A 27,587-nucleotide genomic window follows, 5' to 3' on the forward strand; every position below is an offset into this window, starting at 1 on the left:
TCTCTCTCTCTTTTTTTTTTTTTTTTGAAATGAACTTGATTTGCACCCAAAATCCATTCCTCTCTGCACACATCCACTAGATCATATTTACTCTTTCTGAAGAGTAAATTCAGTTCCCAGCTGTGGGTGGCCAAAGGACATAAAAATGCCACAGACATCCGCAGTTTAAGCCAAAATAGGAAACATGAGGCGAATCAGGACGGGACTGTGGTGTGGGGTGTTATGGACAACAAGATGAGGTGAGGACATGATCCAATCTGAGCAATTCCTTATTGTGAACAGTGAGGTATAAAGACCTGAGGACTGAACTGCAAGTTCTGTAAGCTTCATAGCTAAGCATGTGATGATGTGGGTGTTGTGTGTACTGAGAAAAGTGGTCTAAAAACATTCAACATCACTTATTGAAAATTGATGCCTAGGAGCCAAACAGCTTAGTAAGTGGAAATTTAGTACACACTTTGCACCATGTTCTGTACAGCAGCTGCATGCTCCACCAGTTTTTTGATTAATCAATACTTAGATATCTGAATCTTGCCTATAATCTATATTACTGAATCTTATATTCAGTAATCCTGTATATAGAGGATTACTCTCTATTCTCCAGATATCCTCCCTATGTATTCGAAAGATTTGCATTTGAATCATGGATTCAATTCTGCAGCCAGATAAAGATTTATACAGCTATAAATACAAACATTTTGAGGTATGTACTTGTTCTCCTGAGATGTGTATTTTTATATGTGTACCCAACCTGAGACCTAGAGCACCTCACAAGAGTCCTTGCAATCAACAAGTGTCATCCTCGAGTGATTTCTCAGCTTCTCTCACCTTTCTACCACGTACAAAAAATATCACACAAGAACTCTCGAACTACACGATACAGTTTGAGGAAACTCCCAGAATTTCAACTAAATGAAAGCACAATGCAAAAAAAAGAAAGAAAAGAAATTGGTCGTACAGCAGCCTCCAGAGCGAGTGTGAATTATATTAGGTATTAGATTGGTTGGATGAGAGCCTCGACATTTTTTGAGCGATCTGATTGTTTTTGCTCTTTTCTCTTTTGTAGGGGCGTGATTAAAAAGAGCACAGACAAGCAGCAAGACAGACCCCTGAGGAGCCTGTAAATTAAACTTATGACACCTTAGGATGGCTAGCAAGAGCAGGAGACAATTAGGGGAAATGGTCACCCTGGTTCTAATCCATGGCATGTTTTTGTCAGTCCTCGTTCTCCTTCACCGCCATTCCACTTTAGCTTGTTCCACTATATAACTCTTGTAACACATGGCACACCGAGATCTTCCAGGTGGTCTTACAACAAGAGAACGTCTGAAGAAATGCATAACGATGTGACAGATTTAGAGAGATAGAGCCTTCATGACGGCAACACTTGTGGTTTGGTGCGACTCACTCAGTCGCACTCCCTCATTCTCTCCTCCACTAGCGAGACTTTGATGCCTCTACAGAGTAAACGCTAGTGGCATGAATCAAATTCAATTAAATGATTTTCAATAAAAAAGGCTGCCTGTTATCAACAGTGCTCATTTGCACACTGTGACCTTGGTAGTGCATGTGGTATTAGCATTCTCAGAGCTGCGGGGTAGGAAGTGAGGATGAAGAGCAGCAAAGTACACACAGCGGGTGGCCCATAATGGAGACAAAAGAAGGGAGCGAGATAGAGGAGGGAGACAGCGACAGAACGGCAAATGAAGCCGCTATTATGCCTGACACACTGGTCACTGCACATACCACTTGTGACGTCAACAGAGAAGCATAACCTTTTATAGTCGTGCATGAGGTTCACTGATTTGCTGAAGATCTTCTAAAAGAACAGCATACTGCTGAGAAAACTACAGTCTGCGCCACAGAAAGAGGAAGTACATAATTCAAAGACAAATACAATGCTGTTTTTCAATAACTTTCCACAGAACGTCTCATCATTTCTAGCTGAAGCACCAATCTTCCAACACAGTTCAATGCCATCTGGGAATTCCTATACTCCCACACTGATGGATTATAGAGATGCTCGTAAAGACGGGCTCGCTCATGCCTTCAGCTTGTCCATTTTGTTCTATCTGCACAGCGCACACCAGGTTACAAAAAACCTGAGAAATAAGGAACCAGCTGTAACGATGTCAGAGAACACAACCGCATCAGCTTGAGAGAAATAAGAAGTTCAACTTATTTTGTAGATCCTTCTTATTAAAAAAACTATTCTTTAAAAACACAGACAGAGCAGGCTACCGGTGGCCAGCAACCTTCATCTTCTCAGTACGCCTGGGCATTTGTCTCATTGTGATTCTAGGTCAGGGGATGATTACTGATGATGAGAAGATGATAAGAAAGATTCACTCTAACTAAGGGCAAGGTCACCTCCCACTGTGAAGAAATGCAGATGTGATGAGACGGGATAAGTGACTTTTTAACGCACACGCTGGTACACACAAATATCCCCCCCACAAAGATGTGAGTAACCTCAGCACAATGTCAGTCACTGAAAGATAAAGTTAAAACCCTACCGTGTGGAGGTGTAGCCTGTGTAGCATCACGGGGAACATAATCTTAATTAATCTGTCAAATGTTCTTGGAGCACAAGTATAGGCAAGTATATTTATGGACAAATATTCTAAAGTAACTCAGATATTTTAGGCAAAACTAACATAATACATGCAAATGCCCAAACCAAACAGTCAAGTTGCATTTTGGGAAATGTAGTTGTCAGGTTGTGCTGACAGTGTACAGATGCAGTACATTTTCAATTAGTAATAAAATAACAAAGTTTGTATCTGCTTCTTTCTTGGGCCACATAGCACGTTAAAGTGAAGAAAGCACTTTAAAAAAATCTACCTTCATATTTGCATTCTACCTTTTTAAGTGACCAGAATGAGACAGCAATACAAATAGGCTGTCAGGAGGCCCAGTGCTCCATAGCCCTGTCAGACCATGATTTTGCTGTTGGTTGGCAAGCAAAAACAACAAAATAAAGACAGACAATGGGCAACATTAAGAAAAAGACATAGATAAGGAAATAGAAAAGGGTTTTCTTACAAAATTGAAAAAAAATGTGTAAGACGAGAGATATCCCATTGCACACAGAGTGCTGAAACTGTTTTGTCTTCAGCCCTTGTTCTGTAGAAGAAATTCAAGCTGTCCTTCAGCACAAAATCTAGCAAGATGAAAAACAAACAACAGGTAGGAACAGCTGCTCTCAAACTAAAGCCCTCAAACACCTTCAGGGACAAAGGAAAAAAAAGGAAAAAAAAAACAAACCCAAAAAATATTTCTAGAGTCAAACAGAAAAGCCAAATAAGACACAAAAGGCCCAACGAACAAAAAAACAGAAAAACAACAAGAGAAGAAAACTCACATGCGGCTGCTGGGTGGAATCTTGCGCCCATCTCTGAACCAGGTGACTTGTGGCTGAGGGAAGCTGCGAATGCGTGGTGCTGGAATCACAGCACCCTCTCCCTGAGAGACTGACTGGGTACGTTCGCCTTCCTCAAAACTTCCCATAACTAAAGGAAAACACACAATACACAGACAAAAACAAGGGAAGCAAGAGAGAACAAGAGAGTGAGACTGACAGTCGCAGGAACAAATTACTCTTGCTTTCTTCTTCTTTGACTTTTGGTAACCACAGAGCTTTTGTCATCTGCTGTCTATTGTGAAATTTCACACTATAGCTATTTGATGGACAGCAAAGTGTTGTTGCCATGGTTTCCATGGTACATCAAGCAAGGCTAGAAGGAACCGGCACGTAACGACTCACAGAGGGACATCGAGGGACGCTAAATTGACTAATATTCATATCCCGTATCCTCCTGTGTGGATGCATCAAAGGCAATCAATCTTGATCACCCACTAAATTTGTGCATTGCGCAACATAGTAGATGACCAGCTATGCCGCTTCTCTATTATCTCGTAATATATTTCATTTGTTAGAGTATTTTTATTCATCCCTTGCCTCATTATATCTTAAAAGCTGACAAAACGCTGGACTAATATTACCACCTCCCCCCCCCCCCCCTTTCCACTCCCGATTTCTAATGGGAATTTATCAACTAGCTGTAAATTCATCTGTTGTGGGTTGTGAAATTCCCCTATGCTGTTACATTAGCAGATGCTGATTGTAAACCTTTACAGGACAACAGTAACAAGTAGACTTTATGTTTTCCTCCTCCAGCACAGTCTGAAACACAGTCACAGCATTATTTTTCTCCAAAGATCATATATTTGCCTCCGTGATTTAAAGGGGAACAATAGGCAGAAATAAATAAAATGTTACATTGAAAACCCAATTATGACACACATTTTGGAGATAATATCTCGGGAACATTCAGGGATGAAGGTGAGGGAGTCTGAACCGAGGATGCTGCGGTGGTTGTGAATCGATGGCAGACTTATTTTTCCTCACTCTCTTTCAAGAGAATAAAAAAAGGTAATCTGGCTTTACGCTGCAGCTGTGGTGCTTAGCTTAAATGAAAATCTGGGAAGTGTGCAAATCCCCCGACTTTGATCTGCAGTTTCAGTGATGTGATGTCCTCCTCCCCTTCTTCCCTAATCTCTAATGCCTCGGCATGTTTCCCTTTCTCTGAGGTGTGTCTCTGCAATTCTAATTGTGCTGCCTCAATAGAATAGTTTCTAGAAGAAATCTCTCCATCCTTCCTTCTTTCTTCTTCTCCCTCTCCCTCCCTTGTCCAGCTCATCCATTCCTTTTGCAGGTGTCCTTAATTCTCCCTTTTTACTCTGCGTCACCATCCATACCACTTCATGAGCAACTGAGAGGGAAGAAGAGAATTATGGAAATGGGAAGTGTTTGGAATAAATAGGAACTGAAATAACAGCAGGGTGGAGGCCAAGAAATAAATAGAAAGCAGTGGTGGCCAGATGACAAAGTCAAGAGAGGGAGGAAGCCGAAACAACAAACAGAACCAGTGATGGACGCCACAAAAAGTCCGTCTGCTGGAGGAGAGGCTTCGGCAACAGTGTTTTTGCCGAATACGAGAGAAGTCGACCCGTGGGACTCAATTTCCTATCACCCTCCCATTTCTTTCTCTTTAGTGGCTGGTTGAGTGCATCGACAGGTACAGCTGTACGTTACATCCATTCAAATGCGGCTGGAACACAGGGAAGCAAGTGAACCAGGCATACCCTAGTAAAGCACGATAATGGACAAGTTGTGTATATGGGAAGGGGGGGTGGATTTGATGTGACAACACTCCAGACACCTCAGTGGCACGTCTAATAGCTCGTTAACAAGACGAGGGAGCTGAGTGGCCTGAAAACGAATGTGAAAATTTGCAGAAACACTGTGCACGGGAGCTCTATTTTTGCCAAAGAAACAACAGATGTTGTTGACAAAGGAGAGAGAATGAAAAAAGCAGCGGTCATATTGAAATGAAGCAAAGTTAAAAAGAACCATGGCAACAATATCAATCTAATGAGAATGCTGAGTGGAACAGCTGTCTGGGATGATAACACTCTGAATGAGATGCAGGTAGATCTTTCACCCTGCCAGCATCTGTCCCTCCCTAGTCAGTCCTTGATACAAAGGCACCCAAAGATAGCGTGGGCCTACTGTGTACTAAACTGCTGCAGTTAAGCGCACACGCTTTCTCTCGCTTAAATCAGCATGTGTCTATTAGACAGCCGTTTATTCATTCGTTGGATCTGTGCTTCAGCTGCGTCCTGTGTTAATACTTACAGGCCACTTGTACTTCTGTGCGCCTCTGCAGAAGGGCTCCCACCCGATTTCTCACAATGCAGCGGTAAAAGCCAGCATGGGAGCGGTCCAGTGAAGGGATTAGGTACCTTTTAACAAGCACAGAAACACACGAGAAAAAGATTTAAATACTTTTAACTCTTAATAAACTAAAAAAAAAACTAATTAAGACAAAAGTAGAATTCAAAGAAGTTTTTTAATTTATAGGCACGAACAAGCTGAAAAGCATTTGAGTGCGCACACACATTAAATACACAAACTTAAGACTATCTAATAGAAGAACAAGGGCATTGAGGACATCGCAGCTTAGCTGTTGTTTATTCCACCGATAATGATACTTGAGAGGCTAACCCAGCCATCACAGTGAAGCCATCCCTCACACACTTACTTAGACACAGGCACTAAGCTCAGACAGCAAACACCTGCATTAAAATGTCTTTTATGCAAACATACACACACATACACATACACACACACACACACAGACAAACAGAACACCCCCCTGGGACAAAGGTTGAAGCCTCATGTCTTCAGCAGCTGACATTCTCACGATGACCTTGACTTCGGTGTCCAGCTGTGATAGCAGTACTGCCTCAGTGCCAGGTGGCGGCAGAGTGACATGTACTTTTTGCAAGGATAGAAGTGTACACTTAGCACTGTCTTGCTAAGGTGTCTAAGGTTTTGGCTTGAGAAAGGACTGCATTAAAACAGTCCCTGTTTTGTTGCAATTAGACTGCAAAGACACACCTAAAAATGACTTAAATAGTGTGAAATGCTGTCATTCTGTCAGACTCCGCTAGTGTCGTAAGGGCTCTTTTGGCATCAGTGCCTTGACTCACCACCTGCTGTAATTTCTGAAGCCAACAGATAATGCTCCTCTTTTAATGAGGAACAAAGTACGCATCTGGAAGTTCGTTCAGAAAAGGCTAGTGAGGAGATGATGGTTTGTGTACTAATTTTTTATTTTCAAATTCATTTACAAGTTAGATCACATCCTAACATTAACCCTGCAGGCTGAAAAATGCCGCTTAACCAATGCGTTTAAATATAAAGCCAAAAGGTCCTTTGAAAGCATTGATTTATGACAAGCTGGGAGTGAGAATGGGCAGTTTGATGAAGCCATAAAGAGAAAACAATGACTTTCTGTTTATTCAACGCAGGTATAGACCTTTGCTTTTAAAAAGTTTCAAGCACATTGAACTTCTAATTGTGTTCTGTAGAACAAAAAGCTTTTAAATTGAGTTGTTAGGGTATCAATTGTTTACCAAGTTGATTACCTGAAAGCTAATAGGTGAATATGTGGTATAGTGGTGGGCATCCCCAGTTTGAGACTAGGAGGAGACACAAATCCACCCTCAAAAGATGAGAAGACAGTGTACTCTTTCTGCCAGACAAATGAGAAGGTTCAGATAGGAAGGGCAACTGGCATAAAATAAAAAACTGTGCCAAATCAAATTTGGGGATCCATCTACCATGGCAGCCCCTTGGGAAAATAAGGGAGCAGCCAAAAAAAAAACCTTTTCATTACTTGCAAAGTGATACTTGATTGTGTGCTTGTGTCTTTTCAATATCTGGAAAACACCTGGCTACGTCTGTGAGAGAAAACTTCAATAGCACCAGGATACGAAATGGATTAGGGCAATTCATTTTAGAGATCAGGCACACCTCAAAACGGCAGGTGTCAACGTCCTAAAACCTTCCAATAACTAAAAGAAATGACTGCACTGAGGGAGCTACAAGGAGCGGCCGGCTGTTAAAGTGGTTGCACGGACAGTCTCTAATGGCATGTTACATAGCAGCACAACATGCAGAAGTTGCATGTTAGCCTACAGCCAGTTGCACATGTTTAATTTGAAAGTCACTCTAGCACAGCACACTCTTGTCAAAATACATACTTGTAGGAGGTGAAACAGTTCCCACTAGGAGCATGTGTGACAGCAAAGCTGTCACATTCCTGCATGATATGTGCTCAGAAATGCTTAGAGCACTGCCAGGCAGATTGTTTGAGAGTAACCTTTAGTAATTGTATGTACTGGTTTCTATAGTAACCACATGCAGTTTGTTTGAAAAGTTTTTTTGTGATTTAACCTTTTGTTTACACAGGGCTTTTTTTGTCATGAATCAGTGTTTGGCGAGAACATAAGTGAGACTATTTGTTAAAAAAAGAGCAATTTCATAGTTCAGAAGTGCATTCAACAAGCTGTTTGCAGTGAAGTTGGATGCTCGCAGAAGCAAAACTATAACTGCAAACAAAGCAGTTGTATTTTAGAGGCCATCAAAATAATTATTCCCCTAAAAATGCTCTGTTACATATGCCTAATGGTACCTAAATATCTGAAAAGCACTCATCTGATCTCTTCTGTAGTTGACTAAAAATGCATCAAGAGATTCAAAAGCACTGCAGAGAGCTCAAGGCTCAAGAGAAGAAAAAGGAAATATCTATTTTCTAATAGTGTTTTTAAAGCAAGCTAACCAAAAACATACCCTCCTGCATTACACGCACATAAATATATTTAAAAAGTTTCCACATAGAAGTAGGCTAGAATATATTTTTTAAATTTGGTGATTTTGATCATGCTGACAATCAGACTTTAAAGTAGAAACGAGCATCTATTTTGCTTTAGGGTCATTCAGAACAATTTTACTTGATCTACACTGATCAAATATTCACATAGTGAGGAAAAACGAACACCCAAGAAGGAGCTGCTAGAGCAACTTTAGTGTGCTGTCAGTGTAATCTCTCTGAACTAAGTTTCTAATTTGGTGTTTTAAACATGGTGGTCGAGAACACCATCACTCATTCTCATTAAACGACTGAGTCGCATGCTTTGGAAAGTAGAATCTGCAACAGTTTTCCTTTTTCAAATCAGCTTTTTCTATGTCACCAGTCTCTCATGTATGTGTCAGAAAACTTAATTTCACACCACCTTTAACATGCAAGACAACAAATAAGCAGATAGCTGTTGATTTGCTGTTCCACATGAAAAGGAAGAATTAATTCATAGTGCGCATATCTAGAAGAGCATGGTGCTGTGCTCAGGATTCTGGTTTCTGCTAGTTGGATAAAAAAAACTCTGCATTCAAATCTCTGCATGTGAATTTCAAAAAACGAGGATGCCATTATCCTGTTGGACAAGGAATCTTCTTAAGTCCTCCATCGGACAGAGTAGAGATCTGTCAGCAACCACTTGGTAATCATTAGTCACAATATAAAAATGTGCATTTCTCCACTGATTGTGAGTGATTGCTGTGTCAAAGTAACAGGGGGTCATTGATTAGAAACTGGTCAATGACCCCCTGGTAACGATCGTTTGCTAGGAAAGACTATGTATTCTGCGACTGGTTGGGGAGCGACTGCTGCAGGTTGCTGGCCGTCCCAAGCATGCGGTATATGGCGCTTGTTTGTGTTGGTTGATGGCAGATTGTTGCGATAGCTAGAGGTCTGCATGGAACGAAACATGAAACGGAGTTTGCAGTGCAACCTAAACTGCAAATGGAAAACTTACCCCTTCAAAATAAAAGCAGCGCCTTGCAACTACAACCAACACAATTCAAAAGATGCAGTTTTTACTTTGAAGATGAAAGTTCTTCATTTCCAGTTTGTGTCTCACTTTTTGAAGTTTCACTAACCACTCACTGTCTAGTTTGCTCTTTGAATTATCCCGATAGCTTGAAAAGGTCCAGAAAGCCGACTCTATTCTTTAAATGTAGTGCTTTTGAAATTGATATAGTGCCGTAACAACAAATGGCTGGATGTGCTGGAAGGCTTTTAATATCTATAACAAAAAAATGAAGTGGTATCAAACCTCATTACCAGCAGCGCCACTTGGGCCCAAAGGACTAAATGAGTTTTAGCCCAAAGTCTGTTAAGGCTTAATCAACTAATCAGTAGGCTCTATTAATGATGTGTGACTCCTTTCATATGTTCCATCAACTAAATGAATACAATTACGTATATATGCTATGCATAAATGGAAGGGAGAGGAGGTGAATAGATAATGGGATGCCAGCAAAGGAAGACTGTTACAAAAAAAGTGAGCTCGCTCAGTGGTTTGGAGAAGAAGAAGCAGATATCGAGCGAGAAATATCTGACAGGTGGTGTCGTTGCTCCAAGTTTAACCTCACTGAGGCCTAGAGAGAATTCACCCTAGAGCCAGAACCTTCAGGGTGACTTTAGTTAGTATTCTTTCACTTTCTCTCCCTCTCTTTCTCCCTCTTTCACTCTGTCCCTTATATAATGAATACAATTAACCTTTGCAGAGTTGTGCACGTTGGCAGCAGGTTGGGGGAGTCAGCGGGGGCTCGCTGTGTTGGACAGAGATTGATTGATGTTCCTGTGGTCAGCACACTCCGTCAGATCCCCTTTAATTAGCCCCACTCAGGAGAAATGATTAGTTGGAGGAGTGGCAGGGAGACGGATAGAGGGACATGAGAAAAAGGGGAGGACTTGGCATAAAGTGGGTTGGAGATGGAGGAAGGCAGAGAGAACAGAAGGGATGGAAGAATGAAAACAGGTTAGCGAGAGAGGGGGAAAAGATGAAGAGATGGCAGCGGATAACTGGAGAAACTATCATCTTTGATTGTAGGTGGCTGCAGTGCACTCTTTTTTAGAGCGTTCCCATAATAACATCATACCTTCACCAAGGTTAGCTCCAATAACATTCGACTTTAATTGCTAGTTAAACACTAGCATTATAAAACCTCATTCACACACTGCAAGGACACTGTAATTACAGCCTATCTTATCATAAAAGTAAATCATAATAAATTATAAAGCATCATAAATTTATTATGAGCTGGTAATGACACCAACATTTTTCTCTACTAAACACTGCAATTAATTAGAAACCAGATCTGAAAGTGTGTGTGCTGTTGATGCTGTGTCACGTGATGCAAAGATCAGATTTGACTAAAAAAACGAAACGAAGCACGATGTGTGACCGCTCACTTATAATGATCTCCCCCCTCATGTTACATTTACAGCTAACAGAAAGGTCTTCAACCTCATATAACAGTTTGATGTCACTTTACTTTTCTTAACGAGTTCACTTAACAGCAACAGGGCATACTTCAACAGCTTGTATATTCAAAAGGGTAGCATACAAACAAAAGCAGTTGCAGTGGATAATTATTAGCTTTGACAGCCTAATTACTTATTTATTCGGGGGATCATGATGGACTGATGTGTGTCATTATTCTAATAGGATGATTATATGCTTATAGTGTGTTTACCGTGTGCTTGAAATATCCATCACAGAAAGCGACACGTGAAAGCAACATTGACAGAAAATCAAAGATACTTGTTTATAGCTCTGAAATGCTCCACCGCATGCGTAATGTCTCTGAAAAGAGATCAATACTCTTTGAGATCAACTATATATTTTTAAGGACATTCCATTTAAAGATGCACTGGATCATATAAGAAATGTTTTCTTGGTTAAATGTTTCTCAGTTTCTTCTTAATTCCTAACACATCCACTACATCACAGGTAACTGGGACTTCTCATTTAAGCTACTGGAAATAAATAGATTCTTTAGAGGTCCACAGAGGATAGCTTCTTCTATTCTTTAGGATAACGCAGAGGGATAATTGTCCAAAGGAGACAGTATACTCAAACTAATACTATTTTAAGATCATTTTATCTTACAATTTCCGCCCTATAATGTCTGAAAAAGCCAGTTTCCTTTTCTATGCATTCATCAAAGCTGTGAAATAGTCGCGAAGGCCAGAACATATTATGTTGCAAATATACGACAAACAAAAGCCTGCATACTTGTACAAAGGATGAAATTGGTAAAGGATACTGAAACATTCTTGAATTAAGAACTATTTATATCAGAACTTAAAAGACTACAATAGTAAAAATACTTTGTAAACTATATAAACATGATAAAGTGAGGCTACTTCCTGTTTAATTTGGAGATTCAGTGTAATTATTCGTATAACGTGATGTCCTTGCACATCCATACAGTACAGTATGGATGTGCTTCTACAGTAGAGAAGCAGCCATACCAGCCAGCAGCACAGTGACACACACGCATGAACAAATGCTGGATATTGTGCAAAATAAAACAGTGTCTTCTTCTCCTGTTGTCTCACTTGCACTTGAGACTCACTCACTCTGCTCAGCCATAGAAAACAAGAAGTGAGTGCGTGCAAGGGAGGAGAGAGAAAGGTACAATCTATTGTATCTAGGGGCTGTGGCTGAGAATGCCAGAGAGATAGAAAATGGACATTTCTAGTTATAGCCAGAAATCCATTAAGGTCATCCAGAGAGAGATGCTGCCTGGCTGACTGTATTCAAGGCGTGCCCATCCCTAACATGATGGGATTCAAGTACTGACCTAAGGTACTGCAACTCTTTCTCCTTAGCACGGATAAAGGTTAGCCAAACATTAGCAAATAAACAAGGATAACAATGCGTTCAACCAAACAGCTTAATAATACATGTGGATTTATTTGACCTGTATATTGAAAAATTCAGTTATGTCTCACGCTGGTCAAGTCTGCATACTAATTCTTCTTTTTCTTATTGTTATTGTTACATGAAAGGATACTTTCATTTAATCCAGTGAAGTAGCTTTGGATTTTCTGTTTTGTTGTTTTGCTTTTATTTGATGTCTTTTATTCACAGGGCCTTAAAGCACAGAAATCCAAGCATATAAAAGAAACGCATACAGATTAAGTAGAGAGTGCCACGGACCCGCTAAATAAAAACTATTTATTTAGATCTGATGTGACTCGCTAGAACAATTGTGTGTGACAATTGGAAAGAGCGACAGTAGAAGGAGCAAGGATATGTGGGATGTGTCAAAGAAAACAACACACTGGGGAAATGGGAAATGAAAATGACAGTGAGCGAATGGGCAAATTTGAATCTCAAGGTCTTATTATTTGCTGCTGTGCTTTATTCCTCATGCAATTTCATTTTCCACATGCACACTTTGACCCACCTCCTGTTCTACATGCATTCACATTTGTTTTGGCACATGGAGACGGGAACAAAAGGAATCTTCAATTTGTCTGATTTTCAACAGGGTTTTTTCACATTTCGTGCGATAAATTGCTGTTTAATGACAGTAAAAAGGCAGAGCACACACAAACCATGACTTGGATCCTACTCTTGTGTCTGTTATATATGTACTCATTACAGAAACAAATAAAAACAATTTTCATAATTACCACCGCTGTTAATTTAGGGCAGCTGTCGTATGAACCTCTCATTGGGTGGTGGTCACTGTAGCTGGAGACAGATGGCACTTTCCCAACAGGACAGTAAACTGACACACTTTATCTGGTCTTAAGTTTGGATATAATTTATTTAATAACTCAATAACTAATCTTAGGCACAATGATGTTTGTGGCTTCCTCTAAATATTTGTTGGTGTGTGAAGAAAAGGCAGTTTTTTCCACCAGCTTTTCCTTCATCTTCATCCAGTTGGCATGCTTGTCATCTCTTCTCGCTTTTCCCCCAGACATTGAAAAACATTGTACTGAACTTGTTTTAATTTGTTCAGAGCTAACATGAAATGATATCTGCTTAAAAGAGAAAAAATGTGGATGCTTAGTGGTATTTCATCTATGTATGGATTAAAGTAAGACAAGACGAACAAAGGGAATGCAGGAGAGCCCAGTGTGAAGTGTGAAGAGGGGCGTCTGGGTGAGGGTTGAGTTTTTAGGAAATACGTACATGCAGTGTTTAAAAATCTGCACATATCTGTCTACATCTAGCTTCCGGCACATTCTTGATTTGCCAAAAACACGGATATACAATATTACCGTCCCATTTCTGAAGGCGCACCCACATTTTACAAAGATGAATCATTATTGCAAAGAGTGAAGTGACATTCTATCAAGCTAGCTGTCAAACGCTAATCTCATTTTCTATTTATTCTTTTCTTTCCTGATTGTGAAATGCCAGATTTGAAGAGCAAAGCACCTATTATGCAGAAGATCATAGAGATGAAAAGTCAATCAACACGAACTCGTCACGCTGCGACTGCGATGTCTTTTGTACCATTTTTTATGTATTTATTTGTTTCATATTTTGTGGTGAGGGAGTCTTGATTAGACATATCCATACCCCCGTTTGTGCCCGTACAGAGGTTTCTCCTGGAGATCTGTGGTTGAAGATTACAGTCATTTACTCTTAGTTTTCTGCCTTTTCCTTTGGATTCACAGATTTCTCTGCTCATTTACTGATGCAGTTGTAATTTGAAATGTCATTCTTAAAGTTTTTAACCATTTGCCTGATCTTTCAGAAAAAAACGTATCCTCTCTGGAATGCTATTTTCAAATTATTATAACTGAAACAAACAACTACTATATTCCCTTCTGCCTTTGTAAAACCCTTTAAGACTTATTTATTTACTTTTGTCTTTCAATCTAATTAGAGTAAGAAGCAAAAGTTTACTATTCTCGGAAGCAGAGGCCACACTCCACCAACCCAGCCAAGAACCAATTGACAAACAAAAATGCCTCTTGAGGGCCGATTAATAATTAACTCTCTTAATTAAGTTTCTAGGTTAATTGGCAGCAAAAAGACTGGTGGAGTGCCAGGTAATCACCCCTGAGGTTTTGGTCACGTGACAGGAAGCTGTGGTGCTATTCTGTGTATTTATAGATCTATTGATTTGCTGAAGCATTGTGTGCAGGAGACTTATCTGCCTAATAGGATCAAAAATTCTTAATTGTATTGGATATAATCTTCATCCTTCCTAAGTTCAATTGTAATCTGGTGATAAGGCTATTAAATGATTTTTTTTTAGGAACAAAGAAAGCAGCACGCGAGCCAGAATGTGTGAATATCTGCGTGTGGCAATTGGATATTGTATAGATGAAGTTTCCGTCATGTGGCATTTGTCAGTGCTGATCCTGGTCTCTCTAAAAGTCAGCCACTTGCTTAACTCTTCCACGCACACACCTACATGTTGAATTATAATGCTCACGCAGAGTTTTCAGCATTGATTGGTTGCCAGAGGACACAAGGTCAAGTCACATGGTGTCAATATTTAAAGCAGCGCCCAGCACTGGGGACCTCTGCCATAACCTCATTAATATGGGGGTCTGTTCTGCTGAAATACTCTGCTGGCGGAAAGAAAGGCCGACTTGAGGAATAAGGAGGAGTGCGTACCGACATATAAACAACACGAGCGCCACGGTTTTGCATTAAGAGAGGTGCTGATATATATGAAGAAATTATACAATGGACACAAAACCTCAAGAAAAAGGCATGCGTACTTAAAACTAACATCCACAAACTCTTGAAAGTATATAGCAGGGCACTCGGTCTTCAGTTAAAATGGTATTTAGATTTTTTAAGTACTCAGCTACTCATATGGACTCTAGATCCTTATAAAGGTCCTTTTATTATTTGTTTGCATGTTGCATTTAGCCTATGCAAGATTCACGTTCTTTTTTGCAGTGTACTTTATTTTATTACTAGCAGGACGTTGGTAAAGCACAGATGGTCTAAGCGCATGACAGCAATTTGAGGGTATTTTTGATTAGTCTCTTTTTTATATCTATTTGTAAAGCCAAACAATCCTGAATGGGATAATTGCATGGCTTTAACAGTCCTTTTATATGATATACACACTGACATAGACATAACCTTGTCCAGCCTTGTGCCTGAGTACTTGTTTAATCACCCATAGCGTCACTCAATCACTCTCCCAATAACACAGTCAAAGTGGCCCAAAGCTTCCAACAGCAGTGGTTTTCTCAGGTACAGTCCATTCTCATCAATTCCTCCAGCAGCTGTGTGTCTCACTTCTGCCCTTCCTGCTCTGCTGTTCTCACTCTGGTCTCATCTGTCTCCAGAGATTATACCAAGAAAGCGTTTCCATCAACAACCCTGATGTTGCTTCTATGTTCAGCCACTGTTGTTTTCACATTCGTTCTCTTTTTCACACGTGAACACAACAGTTCAGCTAAGATCTGCTGCGCGTCAGCAAGCTTTCTATCAATCGTCCGGCGCTTCATTTGTACTGCTGTCTGCACACATACATGTACATGCGCACGGAAACGCTCGGTGGAGGCACACTGCTCTCTGAGATAAGAGCAATGTTTGCCTCGTGATTGGGATCTTCCAGTTACCATTAAAGACGGTTTATCTCCTGCACTAACCCTCATTCACGTCTTTCGCTTGTTTGCAGCCTCTCCAGAGGGAGAGACAGAGAGTGATGGAGGTCACGGAGGCACGAGGGAGAGGGGGGGGGGGGGGGGGGGGGGGGTTAGAGGCAATAAAAGAAAAGAAGCAAGAATAAGCCATTTCTTTATTTATAATGCACTAATGTTTGATGGATTATGACCAGGATTAATTAAAAATGCATATGCAGAGTACCACACTGCCCTACTGAATTTGAGAATTACCACAGCAGTGTTGGAAATGAAATAAAGATGTGCTTTTAGAGCCATAATATTACACTGATTCAATTTAAATTTAAAATAAGTTTGATTTTAAAAAATATTTTCATCAAACAAGCATTAAACACCTATCTAACTGGAATAGGGTGCAGAAGATGTTCTTACATAGCCCATGCTTCTTCTCTGTAGCATCAGAATAATCAAGTAAGGCTACCTGTGGCTACAAGACTAGGTCCCTTTGAAGGATTTTTTTTTAGGTCAAATTCAAACCATCCCTCAAGCAAGAGAGTTCAAGTATTGTGGGATTTTATTCACGAGTGGTGGGAAGACGGAACGTGAGCTTGACTGGGAGATTAGTGTGGCGTCAGCGATAATGCAGGCATTGTACCGGACTGTCGTGGTGAGGAGAGAGCAGAGCTGAAAGGTGCAGCTTTTGATTTACCAGTCCATCTGCATCCCGGTTCTCACCTATGCTCATGAAAAATGGGTAACAACTGAAAAACTAGTGGTTGAAATCCAGATCTTGGAGTAGAGCTGCTACTCCTGTGTGTCCTGTGGGTACGCCCGGCTGGCAGGAGAACACAGGGTAGACCCAGACCACAATGGAGAGATCTCATCTAGCCTGGGAACACTCTGGGATCCCCCAAGGAGGAGCTACAAAGTTTGTCTGGGGAGAAGGACATCTGGAATAACCTGCTTAACGTGCTGACACTGTGAACTGACTTCGGATTACCAGAAAACGATAGATTGATAGATAGATTCAAATCAAAATATCACATGTGTCATGTACGTTAAAAGAGTAAGGTCTCAGTCACACTGACCTAGAGGACGATCGACAACCTTTGTATTTACCAGCCAGTTGGAGCTGGCTGTCAGAGGTGAAACGAGTTTGTAAAGAGGGTGTTGCACCAAAAACCTTCCTGTACTCACCTGTAGTTTTCATGGAAGATGCCAACTTGTCTGCAAACACTTGCCATTTATACTCTGAGCTATAGTGAAACTGTGAAAAGTTCACTGCAAACTGGAAGTGGACATTGTTTGCTTTCACAGTAAAAGTTACAACCTTTTGAAAAGTTGTGCCTGACTGCTGCAACCAGCACATTTTACTTTTAGTGCAAACAGACTCCATTTCCAGGTTGTGTCACAATTTTTCACAGTTTCACTTCCTCTTGGTGTGTACTCAAACTCAAAACCTCAAAGGAGGTTTTCAGTGCAACACCGTGCACCTCTTTCCAATCAATTTCACGCTAGCGTGAATTAGCGACCAGTGGCTACCAGGGGTCAATGACTAATCTCTGCTCCTGACTGAATGGGACTTTCATAGTTTATCTCTTACAGTAGGCCTGTAGCTAATGGCAAAAAGGTAAATACTAATCCTAATTTCACCAAATATACACATGACTAGTTAGTTACAGTTCATCAGCCTGTGCTCACCTGTACTCCAGTGAAAAGCGTGTTAATTCTGTGCTATTGTGGATCCATTTAAACTCTAGTGGCCAGCTTCCCTCCGCCATGCAGGTCAGCACCAGCCTGTTACGTTCCAGATGGAGCTGGCTACGCACTGGCTCTGTCTTGAAGTAGGGAGGCACGTCATCTGTAAAGACAAATGTTTGGAATTAAAGTCTTTCAATTTCCTAATGAGACATTTTCCTCCTAAAACCAGTTAATGGGAAACAAACAGTGAACAATGCAAACTCTTAAATGTCACACACACACAAATACAGGGACAAAAGAATGTCAGGAAAACGGAGTTCTTCAGATAAGATAGAAGGAATCACATTAACTTTGATAATGTAAGCACAGGCAAGAAGCAAGCACAGAGTCCTCGGAAACTTTTCAAATACACTTAAACAGGGAGCCAAATGTAACTGATGCTTACATCTCTCTGACTGTTACGGATTGTCTATGGTCAGATGCTGGGATTTCATTTAAGACAAAGTAAACTGTGTTGCATTTATTTATCACTGGCATCTAAACACACTCCAGATGGAAAACCCTCTGTGAATGTGTCCCATTCGGAGCTACCTAATCTGATACGATGCACTGTTGTCTGCTGTGGGTGATTTTGACTTGCTCTTAATGTCTCAGAGAAGTCTGACTAACCGCGAAGAGGAAGCAAAAGCATCAAGTCATGAAGGATTGATCCTGCATCTCCTGCTCTATGCACTTGTGTGTCAGTAGCTCATTGGCACAGTGCAGTACCTTCCTCCGAGCTAGACAGAGCAGACAGGAGAGGAGTAAAGCCAAGGAGGAGGCATGAAATCCTTTCATCATTTGTTCGCCTCCACTCTGTATCGCTCTGTTTTTCGCTCCTTCTGTGTTTCCTGAACACGCTCTGTTGAGTGTGACGGAATGGATTGAGGAAGACCGGCGAGAAGCTCTCTGTAGGGTGGTGCCTATAGTGAACGTCGCAATAGACACACAGTGATTTTTATATCTCAATCAAGAAGCTGCACAGCAAAACTGTCAAGGTCTCTCGTGGCTCTAATATCTCACCCTTAATAAATGATGCAAAAATGGACCGCTTACTTGATGATCATTGTAAATATAGAACACATTAATTGGATGGTTGGATAATATAATTATCAAATTGACTGATAATCAGGCATTGAAATTAAACTGTCAAAATGATCTATAGTGCTGATATTTTGTTCCTCTATTCTGGCTCAACAAATCCACTGGAGGTAGACTGATAAGAGTGAAGGAATGGTGAGAAAAATAGGGGATGAAAGTCAAACAGTGGAAGCCTAAAGATGATTTACAGGCATTTCACTTAAAATTACAGACTTGGATTAAATACTAAAGATTCTTCTTTACACTAAATGTATGTATGTTACAGTAGCTGATCATGGACGGACATAATATAGTTTGCATTTGCATCTAGTTTTTTTTTTGTTCCTATATTCACAGATAGAAGTTGAGTGGGACCCTTACAGAAGCCCTTACAGTAAAATGCAACACAGATGAGCAGCGCTGCTAAAAACAAACTTCTGTCCACAAGATCAAGACTTCAGGCAGTGCAGTATAGCCTGAAATCCAGACTACAGACCAAAGCTGCTGTGATACATGTAGAATCTGGATTAGCAATTTATTGTCCTTCACAAAAAAAAACCCTGCTTATTTTACTCATCATAAATAGATTTCCAGACCTTCAAGGTTTTTCTTTGTTTTTCAAGGTTCTTAATTTTTTTTAAACACGTAGATCACATCAGAATTCAAAATGAGAAATTTCACAAGTTTGAAACATCTGATACTGTTGTCTTTAAACTACCCGACACAACATTTAATTAATTTACAACTTAATTAATGATTACGTTCCACTTTTTATTAGGCACACAGTCTCCCAACAGGTTTGCATATCCTAAAAATATCAGAGAGTCAAATAAGCACCTTATTTATTTTACTGCATTTTAGCTGAGGAGCTCGTGAATGCGCAGCCACGTGTATTCTCCAGACAAGTTACGAAAGAGCCAGATGACTAATCATGTCATTCCAGAGAAATATAAAGCAGATTTAATTACTATGTTAAATTATGTTGAAGAACTTTCTGAAATACCTCTGTCGTCAAGAACCAAGGTGATAGACTGAGGCAGATACAAAGTTACATAACGAAGAACATCAAGAAAAATGATAAGGGAATGAATGGTAGTTGTTGGAAGTTCAAAAGTGCAAAAACACACTTCAGTGATTCAATAATGAATATTCATAAATTCTTGATGCATATTTATCAACAGCTTTTGGTTTGACTTCTCACTTGATAACCTGAGTATTGTGCTAGGCTGACATGCATAAATATTTATAACACATATAAGAAGACATAGGAGACTCAGCAAGCTAACACACAGCATTTATCTGCTAAATTCGGCTCACATCACCACTGAGCATTTTCAGAAGTGAGCCTTTTCCGTTCTGTTAAAATCTGATCCCTTAATCTAGTCAAACACGAAGAAAGCCACCATACAGCAGGGGCACATAAAGTTCAGTCAAACCATAGACACAGCTAACAGAAAGTCACAGTGGGAAGTCTTTGTCAGTGTAAAGACAGAATACACAATGAACGAAAAGAAAAATGAACACTTAGGTTAAGTGATATAAGACAAAAAATGAGTGAATGATCTATAAGCGATGAGGATGGCAGACAGAGGGCTTAACAGATGCAAAAAAAAAAAAAAGAGATAAAATGTAAAATAGACTCTAAGCTGCCTTTAGAGTTGGAGTGCCAGGGCCTCTCCAGTGCTCTCCAGTGAGGGTTAATGCTATGCCTGGCACTGGAGGAGATAGTTTGAGAAGGAGGGTGATTGAGACATACAATAGTTATTTGAGATGGCCGAGACTAATCGTTCCCTCGCGATGCACGCTTTGGTTTTATCTTCGAGGGACAGATAAAAAGAGCATGAGGTGAGAGGAAGCAGGGAAAGAGACAAGAGGAAGCAATGCCGTCAAAAAGAGGGAAGAAAGGGGGTGGGGGGCACATGCAAATGAAAGGCAACCACTGTATCACGCAGAAACACATATCCATTCAAGCACAGGGCAGTGTGAGGCCAAAGAAAACACTGATCACTGATGATATCTCCAGTAGCTCCTCTCATTAGGACGTCCATAAGAGCTCATCAGTGTTATCTAACAGTAAAATCAGCACATGCAGTGCCAGTATAAGCACTCTAGGAGTATAATAACTTAGGCCCAGAAGTAATTAATATTTTTTTGTTAACAATTAGTGATCAAAACATTGCATACAACATGACCCCATGTAAAAAAAAAAATCAACAAATAAAATGTTTTATGTTAATAAGAACTCTGAGTTTTATCTGAACTGGTGTTTTGGTGGGTCTCCAGGCTTAAATGTAGAACGCAAATAAAGGTCAATTGTATTTCTCAATAAAACACACAAATGTTGCCATCTATAATAAAAACAGTCCTGTCTTAAAAATGCATATCTTTCTCATATGAATATGAAACGTGTTTTAATTGTGCTTTCTGCATAATAATTACAACAAAAGTGGGATCACGAGGGGAATAATATAATAAGCAATACACGGCTCATATCTTTTTGAGTGGAAAGCAGGAATGCAGTCCTCCCCTACCGGTGACCCGTAGCATTACCAACAGATTGATGCACAATTAACCCATATGGGAATCTGTGCTTCCTGTGCACATGGCTGGTTATACATTCTTTATGTTGACAGCACTTTAGCAACATGGAGTAACTATAGCAACAATTTCCTGACACTTTAATATTGTAAACACATACATGTGACAGGATTTAATGATGCTTTTTAAACAAATAATCAATGCTTTTTCTCAGAGGAAATGATTTTCACACAACTACAGGAAGTATAAATGTGCAGCATGTTGCTATCACTTTGTGAGACAAAGATGAGACCTGAAGTATCGAGATTTTAATGACACACCACCCACTTGAGATCTTGCTATTACAGTTCATACTGTACACAGCTATTAGCGCAGATAAAAAGGCTTAGAAAACACATTGGATGGTCTGTCTCATGCCACCAGTAAGCTCTTATACACTTCCAATTAGTGTGAACAGTGCTACAAATGAACTCGCAGACAGACTAGACCCAACTTAAGTTTCCACTATTCGGCTGCATGCTTCCTGTAAAATACAAAGGATTACTGGGTGTTAGAGACCCCCTCGTTTGCATACAGCAAAGTCCATGCCAGGAGATGCTCCCTGGGGCCATGCCAGCTCAAAGCACTGTGTGTGTGTGTGTGTGTGTGTGTGTGTGTGTGTGTGTGTGTGTACCGTATTTCCCGGACTACAAAGCGCACCTGAATATTAGCCGCACAAGCTAAAATCAGGGGAAAATCCTGTTTTGTACATACATTAGCCGCACCTGACCAAAAGCCGCAGGTGTTTCAATATTGACTTATCATATGTAAGAGAATATGCACAAAGCGAATTGTCAGGAAAGGAGATGGCTGTTTGGAGACACACCCCTTTTATTAATATTTTGAAAATCAAGTTATGGGTACATATTTGCACATGTGCTGTGCTTCATAAATGAGTAACAAATGTAGTACATAACAGTAACCTACAGCACACCAGAAAAATAGATTCAGACTACCTTTTAGGCTCAGGTGCAGTGACACGGCTTTAACAAGAAGAAAAGTCAGTCATTCACCACCATCTTCCTGCGCACTAAAACCACCAAAGTCCTCTTCTCCAGTGTCGGAAACGAACAGGCTCAGGATGGCTTCGTCATCCACTCTCAGCTTCTTTCCTTCGTTGTCACTTTCAAAACCAAAGATAATCCTCATTGTCAGTGTCAGAGTCGAACACCCTCAGAAGGGCCGTGGCGGTGTCCTCCTCTTCATCATGCAGCAGTCCAGCCCTTCGAAATCCGTTGGTGATCGTGGATGTTTGCACACTTTTCCACGCTGTCAGAATCCACCGGTAGAGTTGAGCACAACTTGCTTTTCGCAAGTTTATCGCCGCTCGTCATCCACGACTCCCGCTGAACGTGTAGCGCTACTTTGAAGTTTGTTTTTCGCGCTACTTGTACGGCACTATGTTGCCTGGCGGATGGACATGTGACCAACATACCACTCTTGAACCCCGATCCTTCCGCCAGGCAACGTAGTGCCGTACAAGAGCGGAACAAACAAAACAATATAATTGTGTGTGCATGCAAAGGTGAAGGGTAGTGTGTCAAATGCAGACTCAAAACAGAGTCTGCAGCACAGTCAATTAAATCGGCTCTCTCATTAATGAAAACGGTGCCAGGTACAAATGCCTGCCCTGGGGTGAGAATTCATAATTTAGGAGAACTCATATTATTAAATTTTAAAAACAAGACCTATAGTCAGGAATATTTCTCCTATTTCACTCCAAATACCTTTGGCTAGCTTAATAAGGTCAAAACACCATTTTAAGTCGGTTTATTTATAAGGCACATAAAATAAAGGTGCTTTGTGGAGCAATGTGAAATACAGGACATGATTTAAACGGACATAAATAAGAAGTGAATTAATAAGACCATCGACCATCTGATTACATCAGAAAATACAATTTTGTGAATTTGATGCTGCACATGTAACATCTAATTTTTTAAAGAGCAGTCTGTAGGTGCTAATGCCACACATATAAAATACTTATACTTTACTTATACATAATGCATAACATGTATGAAAATATTCTGAAGGTTGTAATTGTGACACAAACATATTCTTTCTGCACAAGTCTGCAACTTTTAAACTTTATCTGCTCACTGTTGCTTTCTGGCAATGTGATTTCTTTTTTTCAGATCACTGACGCACTCGCCTTCAGCATAATGTGTCCATGACATCCATAGGCAGAGTTCTTTCTGGATCATTATTATTATTATTATTATTATTTCAAATGGCTGTGAAATACACACAGAAATAAAGGTAAAGCAGGTACCTGTGTCCATTTTCAAGGAAAAACATCCTCGTGAAAGCACATCATTTGAATAGATGCAAGTCCGTGTCAATACAGCTCAGCGGCTTTACAGATGACATTTATTTTTTCAGATTTTTTGTGGCCAGTGCAAAACGGAGCAGTGAATTTCCACAGATAACGAAGTACTTTCCAGCTCCCAGAAGGCTGTGGTGCTGCAGTGGCAGCCATGAGTAGCAACCTCCCTCCTAGCTCAATCCTCAGGGGCTCAACGCTGCCGGACACAGCATACATATTTCAGCTGCAGCCTGGGGGCCCCACACATAGAGACAAACTCATGCACTCACGCACAGGTGCTTGATTATAGCTTTTACAGTCCATTTTCATAAACCTACTGCTACACGTTGATTTATAATGTGGAACGAATGTGAGTTTGGAGGTGTCTAGCGTTCGTATGTATCTGTCCACATGTGATTTGTTTGTTTCTAAATGATGTGTGCATGTGTAGGTGCGTGTGTTTTTGTGTGTGTGTGTGTCCCACCGTGTGTGCATGCCATTCTTTCATGGCAGGTGTCAAAATGTGTTTGTGATGCTGATGAGGATGGAAGTTTGCTGGTGGTCTAACTGAGCTGCTAATGGTCCCGCTGGGTGTGAAAATCTGTTCTACTGTCTAATTTTATTTAGCACACTGCTCTGGCCCTCTTGCTCAGTGTGTGTGTGTGTGTGTGTGTGTGTGTGTGTGTGTGTGTGTGTGTGTGTCCGTGTGCACTCTGGAAGGGAAATGATCCAGATTGTGCCAGTGAATGTATGTCTGTACGAAACTGCATATTTTGAATGTGTGTGTGTCTGTGTGTGTATGTGCGTGTATGTGTGTGCGTGAGAGACACAGAGAGAGAACGAAAGGAAGATTTGGCAGGCGTGTGTGGTTGTGCTGACTGATATTTTGCTCATCCCTGAGGGACACTCAAATCCAGTCCAGCTGCTGGTTTCCACTAGCCTGTGTCCACACAGTTACACATACTGTACACAAATTCACAATACAAAGCCAGTGAGCAGCTCACTGTTCTGTTCATATGCACATACATAGCATGTCCATACTACATAAAGGAGACACATCTTACTTTAGCACAAAGCTTCACTATTTTATTGTTGGCTCCCTTTTTGTTTCATTCATGGTTCAGTGACGCCTCCTCCTCTTTGCCTGTAGAACTGCATTTCCCAGGAGACCACCCTGCCAGCCAATAATCTCTACTCTTGCTGGTCTGCTCTCCGCTCACAGTTTTAGTTCAACTGGAAGCCCTCCACCACTGCAAAAGACCCCTGCACTGTCCAGGAGACAGACTCTCAGTGGACAAGAGAAGACGCCCGGTTCCAATCAGAAGCGATTCTTTTTTTACCCCTTTTTTATTGTAGGTTTAAATATTCTTCTTTGTAGATGTCCGCATGCTATTTACATCCAGCACTCTTCAGATTTGATGTTATTATGTTTATGTCATTTCCATTTACATACATAGTGGTAAGAAGGCGCTATGTAAGACGCTACAAGACAGCACATTAATTCTAATTTATATCAATTTTTTCCTTCCACGTGTTTTCTGTGAGATATCTTCGCTTTCTCAGTGAATGGAGAAAAAAAAGCTGCAACGTTATGATGTGCTGCAAGTACCTCTCACTTGGTTTCAAATGGCTGACAATCTGCAAAGGCAGGAAAACACTGGTGCGGGATATTGAAAACAATAACACAATACATTGCTGTGAAAAGCCAAAGAGCTCTTTTTTTTTTTTTAAACACATGAATATTTAAAAATTGTGAAAACTAGCATCACTCACTGTTCTTTTCTCAGTTCTCATGCCACCCAATATGGGGAAGGGATAGCAATAAATCACAGCAACTAAAATATCAAAAATGTCTACTTCTTTAAACGGCCTCAGCAAAGAGAGGTGGCATTCATAAATCTATGAGTTAACCTTTAGCAACGACAGGCTAAGCTGTCAGCTTGTATGCTTACTTTTATCACTTAACCTGCAGCAATCCTTCGCAAGTGTCAATAATGACTTGCAAATCTAGACTAAGCAGGTAACGCTAAGAAACAGAGCTACATAAATTAAAAAAAAAAAAACAGGTTATGTACAAGAAATGAAAGGAACATGTGATTGGTTGTGTGCCAATAAATGCCACTCTATTGCATGTCACCATTGTGTAATTTCCTTTTTCTACAAAAAAACAAAACAAAAAAATGTATGTATGTGTATTGGTGTGCCTGTATGTGCTTACTTAGGAACAAGCTGGTTTAATTTCCCAATAGATCTAGAAAGAAAAATCTCCTTAGTGGTGGTGTGCGGGGCGCAGTACACTGAGCATATTAAGCTATGATGTTTATGGAGCCAAATCAATTGCTGTATTATGGGACACAATAAAGCTGAAAAGCATCTCATGCATCAGTATCATATGGCTGCATGAAACATCTTAAATGACCTTGCATGCTCCAAACTGAAGTACTGTACAGGAAGACTTCATGTTGATTTATACGTCAGTGAAGACTTCTTTATATCAGGTAAAGAATTAGGTCATTCTAAAACATTAAGAGGGAAGACAAAAAAACGCTCACCACTTGAGCTGTATGATGAAAAAGTGCAGTCAGGGGAAATAATGAACACACACTGTTGATATGCACAGAACTCTATACGAGACAGTATGCATCAGCAACCTGAGTAACCCATGGCTTAAGGATGGGATGTATCTGCAGTCCACCCCTGGCCTGCTGAAAAATTAACGCTGTGGAACAATGTTCTTTACTACTTAATAATGTATGGATGGGTTGCAGCAGGGGAAGGCTAGACAAAGGGAGAAAAGAGAGGACCATACTCCTATCGCTCACTTCCTCTGCATGCTACAGCCGCTATGAAGTAAGTGAACGTGGAAGCAAGCTCGCGCGCACACACACACCAAAACGTTGCCAAACTACAACTTGAACTTAAACCTAACATGCATGCGTTGTTGTTAACGAGCCAAATTTATAGTTCAGTGTGTGAATGAACTGCGATGACGACGAGCCATCCACAAAATAACACATTTCACACTGGTCTTGGCCACCATCGTAACATTTCAGCCTGCCAAATCTTGTGGAATGAATTTATTTTTATCTGAACAGACTATTAACTGTGAGTAATCTGCACAAATCAATTCCACTACATATTACTCAGTGTAGAAAAGATATTTTCTCCTAAGCTTAAACAGAATTTTCAGGTGTTAAAATGTTAAAATAAGTATGAAAAAAGTGGGAAAGTTGTCTTTTTTATGACTTTTGGGCACATAAATTGGTACCACAATTGATGCAATTTAAAAACAACTATTGCAAAGGTCCACTGGTCCACTGTTAAAGGAGTTTACTGACAACAAGACATCATACGGCCTCTGAAATAAAGTGAAAATGATAACAGGTAAATATGAGACGTGTAGGCAGACCCTAATTTGTTATTTTTTCTTTGACCAATGGGTTCCAAACACCAAAAATTTACTTTTACTCTAATTTCTAATTTGATCATGCTTTGGAAAGACAAGAGATAAACCTGGTCTCAATCTTCAACTGGCATCAGTTGAAAAACACCCAAGTAGCATTGTTTTAACTTTTAAAACCTGTAATGAAAACGGTCAAAAAAAAGTTACAAATTTGACCTTTAAGCCTTTTAAAATCTTCTTAAGATGAGTGGGCACAGTGTGCTGGATTCATTTGATAAAATACTTATTTCAAAAGAGAAATTTGGGGGGATAATTGTCTAAATTGCCACTTTGTGAAGATGATTAGTGCAGGTCAATACGGAGAGCATTTGATAGCTGAGGTAGTTTGAAGGAGAGGCCATTATCCAGCTTCTCGCCCAATTCAACACTTGTTCACTTTGGAGTGTGGCAGGAAACAATTCCACTTCATGGCCTTGTTAGAAGGCTTTTAATGCACTACAATTGGCTTTTTAGTCAGCCTCTGTTATTGCCACGCACTAGTTATTTGTTGGAAGGATAAAAAAATTAAAAAAAGAAGATGCCTAAATAAATGTCATGTTAACACGGGTTTCTCTATGATAATCTTTTTATTTTGTTTTTTTTTATTATTCATTTCTCCTCT

General features: G+C 40.2%; 1 protein-coding gene across 8 annotated transcripts in view; it reads right to left on the reverse strand.

Annotated features, from left to right (window-relative positions):
* Positions 1–27,587, reverse strand: part of sdk2b (sidekick cell adhesion molecule 2b) — a 278,236-nt gene that overhangs the window by 59,228 nt on the left and 191,421 nt on the right. For all 8 annotated transcript variants that reach the window (XM_026178235.1, XM_026178230.1, XM_026178233.1 and 5 more), the window contains exons 2-4: positions 17,523–17,682; positions 5,702–5,808; positions 3,365–3,512 (exon numbers count right to left, since the gene is read on the reverse strand). In XM_026178235.1, the coding sequence (XP_026034020.1) occupies positions 3,365–3,512; positions 5,702–5,808; positions 17,523–17,682 (415 nt within the window). The remainder of the gene's footprint in view (positions 1–3,364; positions 3,513–5,701; positions 5,809–17,522; positions 17,683–27,587) is intronic.

This window comes from Astatotilapia calliptera, chromosome 8, assembly GCF_900246225.1.
Source record: "Astatotilapia calliptera chromosome 8, fAstCal1.2, whole genome shotgun sequence".
Classification (NCBI taxonomy): Eukaryota; Metazoa; Chordata; class Actinopteri; order Cichliformes; family Cichlidae; genus Astatotilapia; species Astatotilapia calliptera.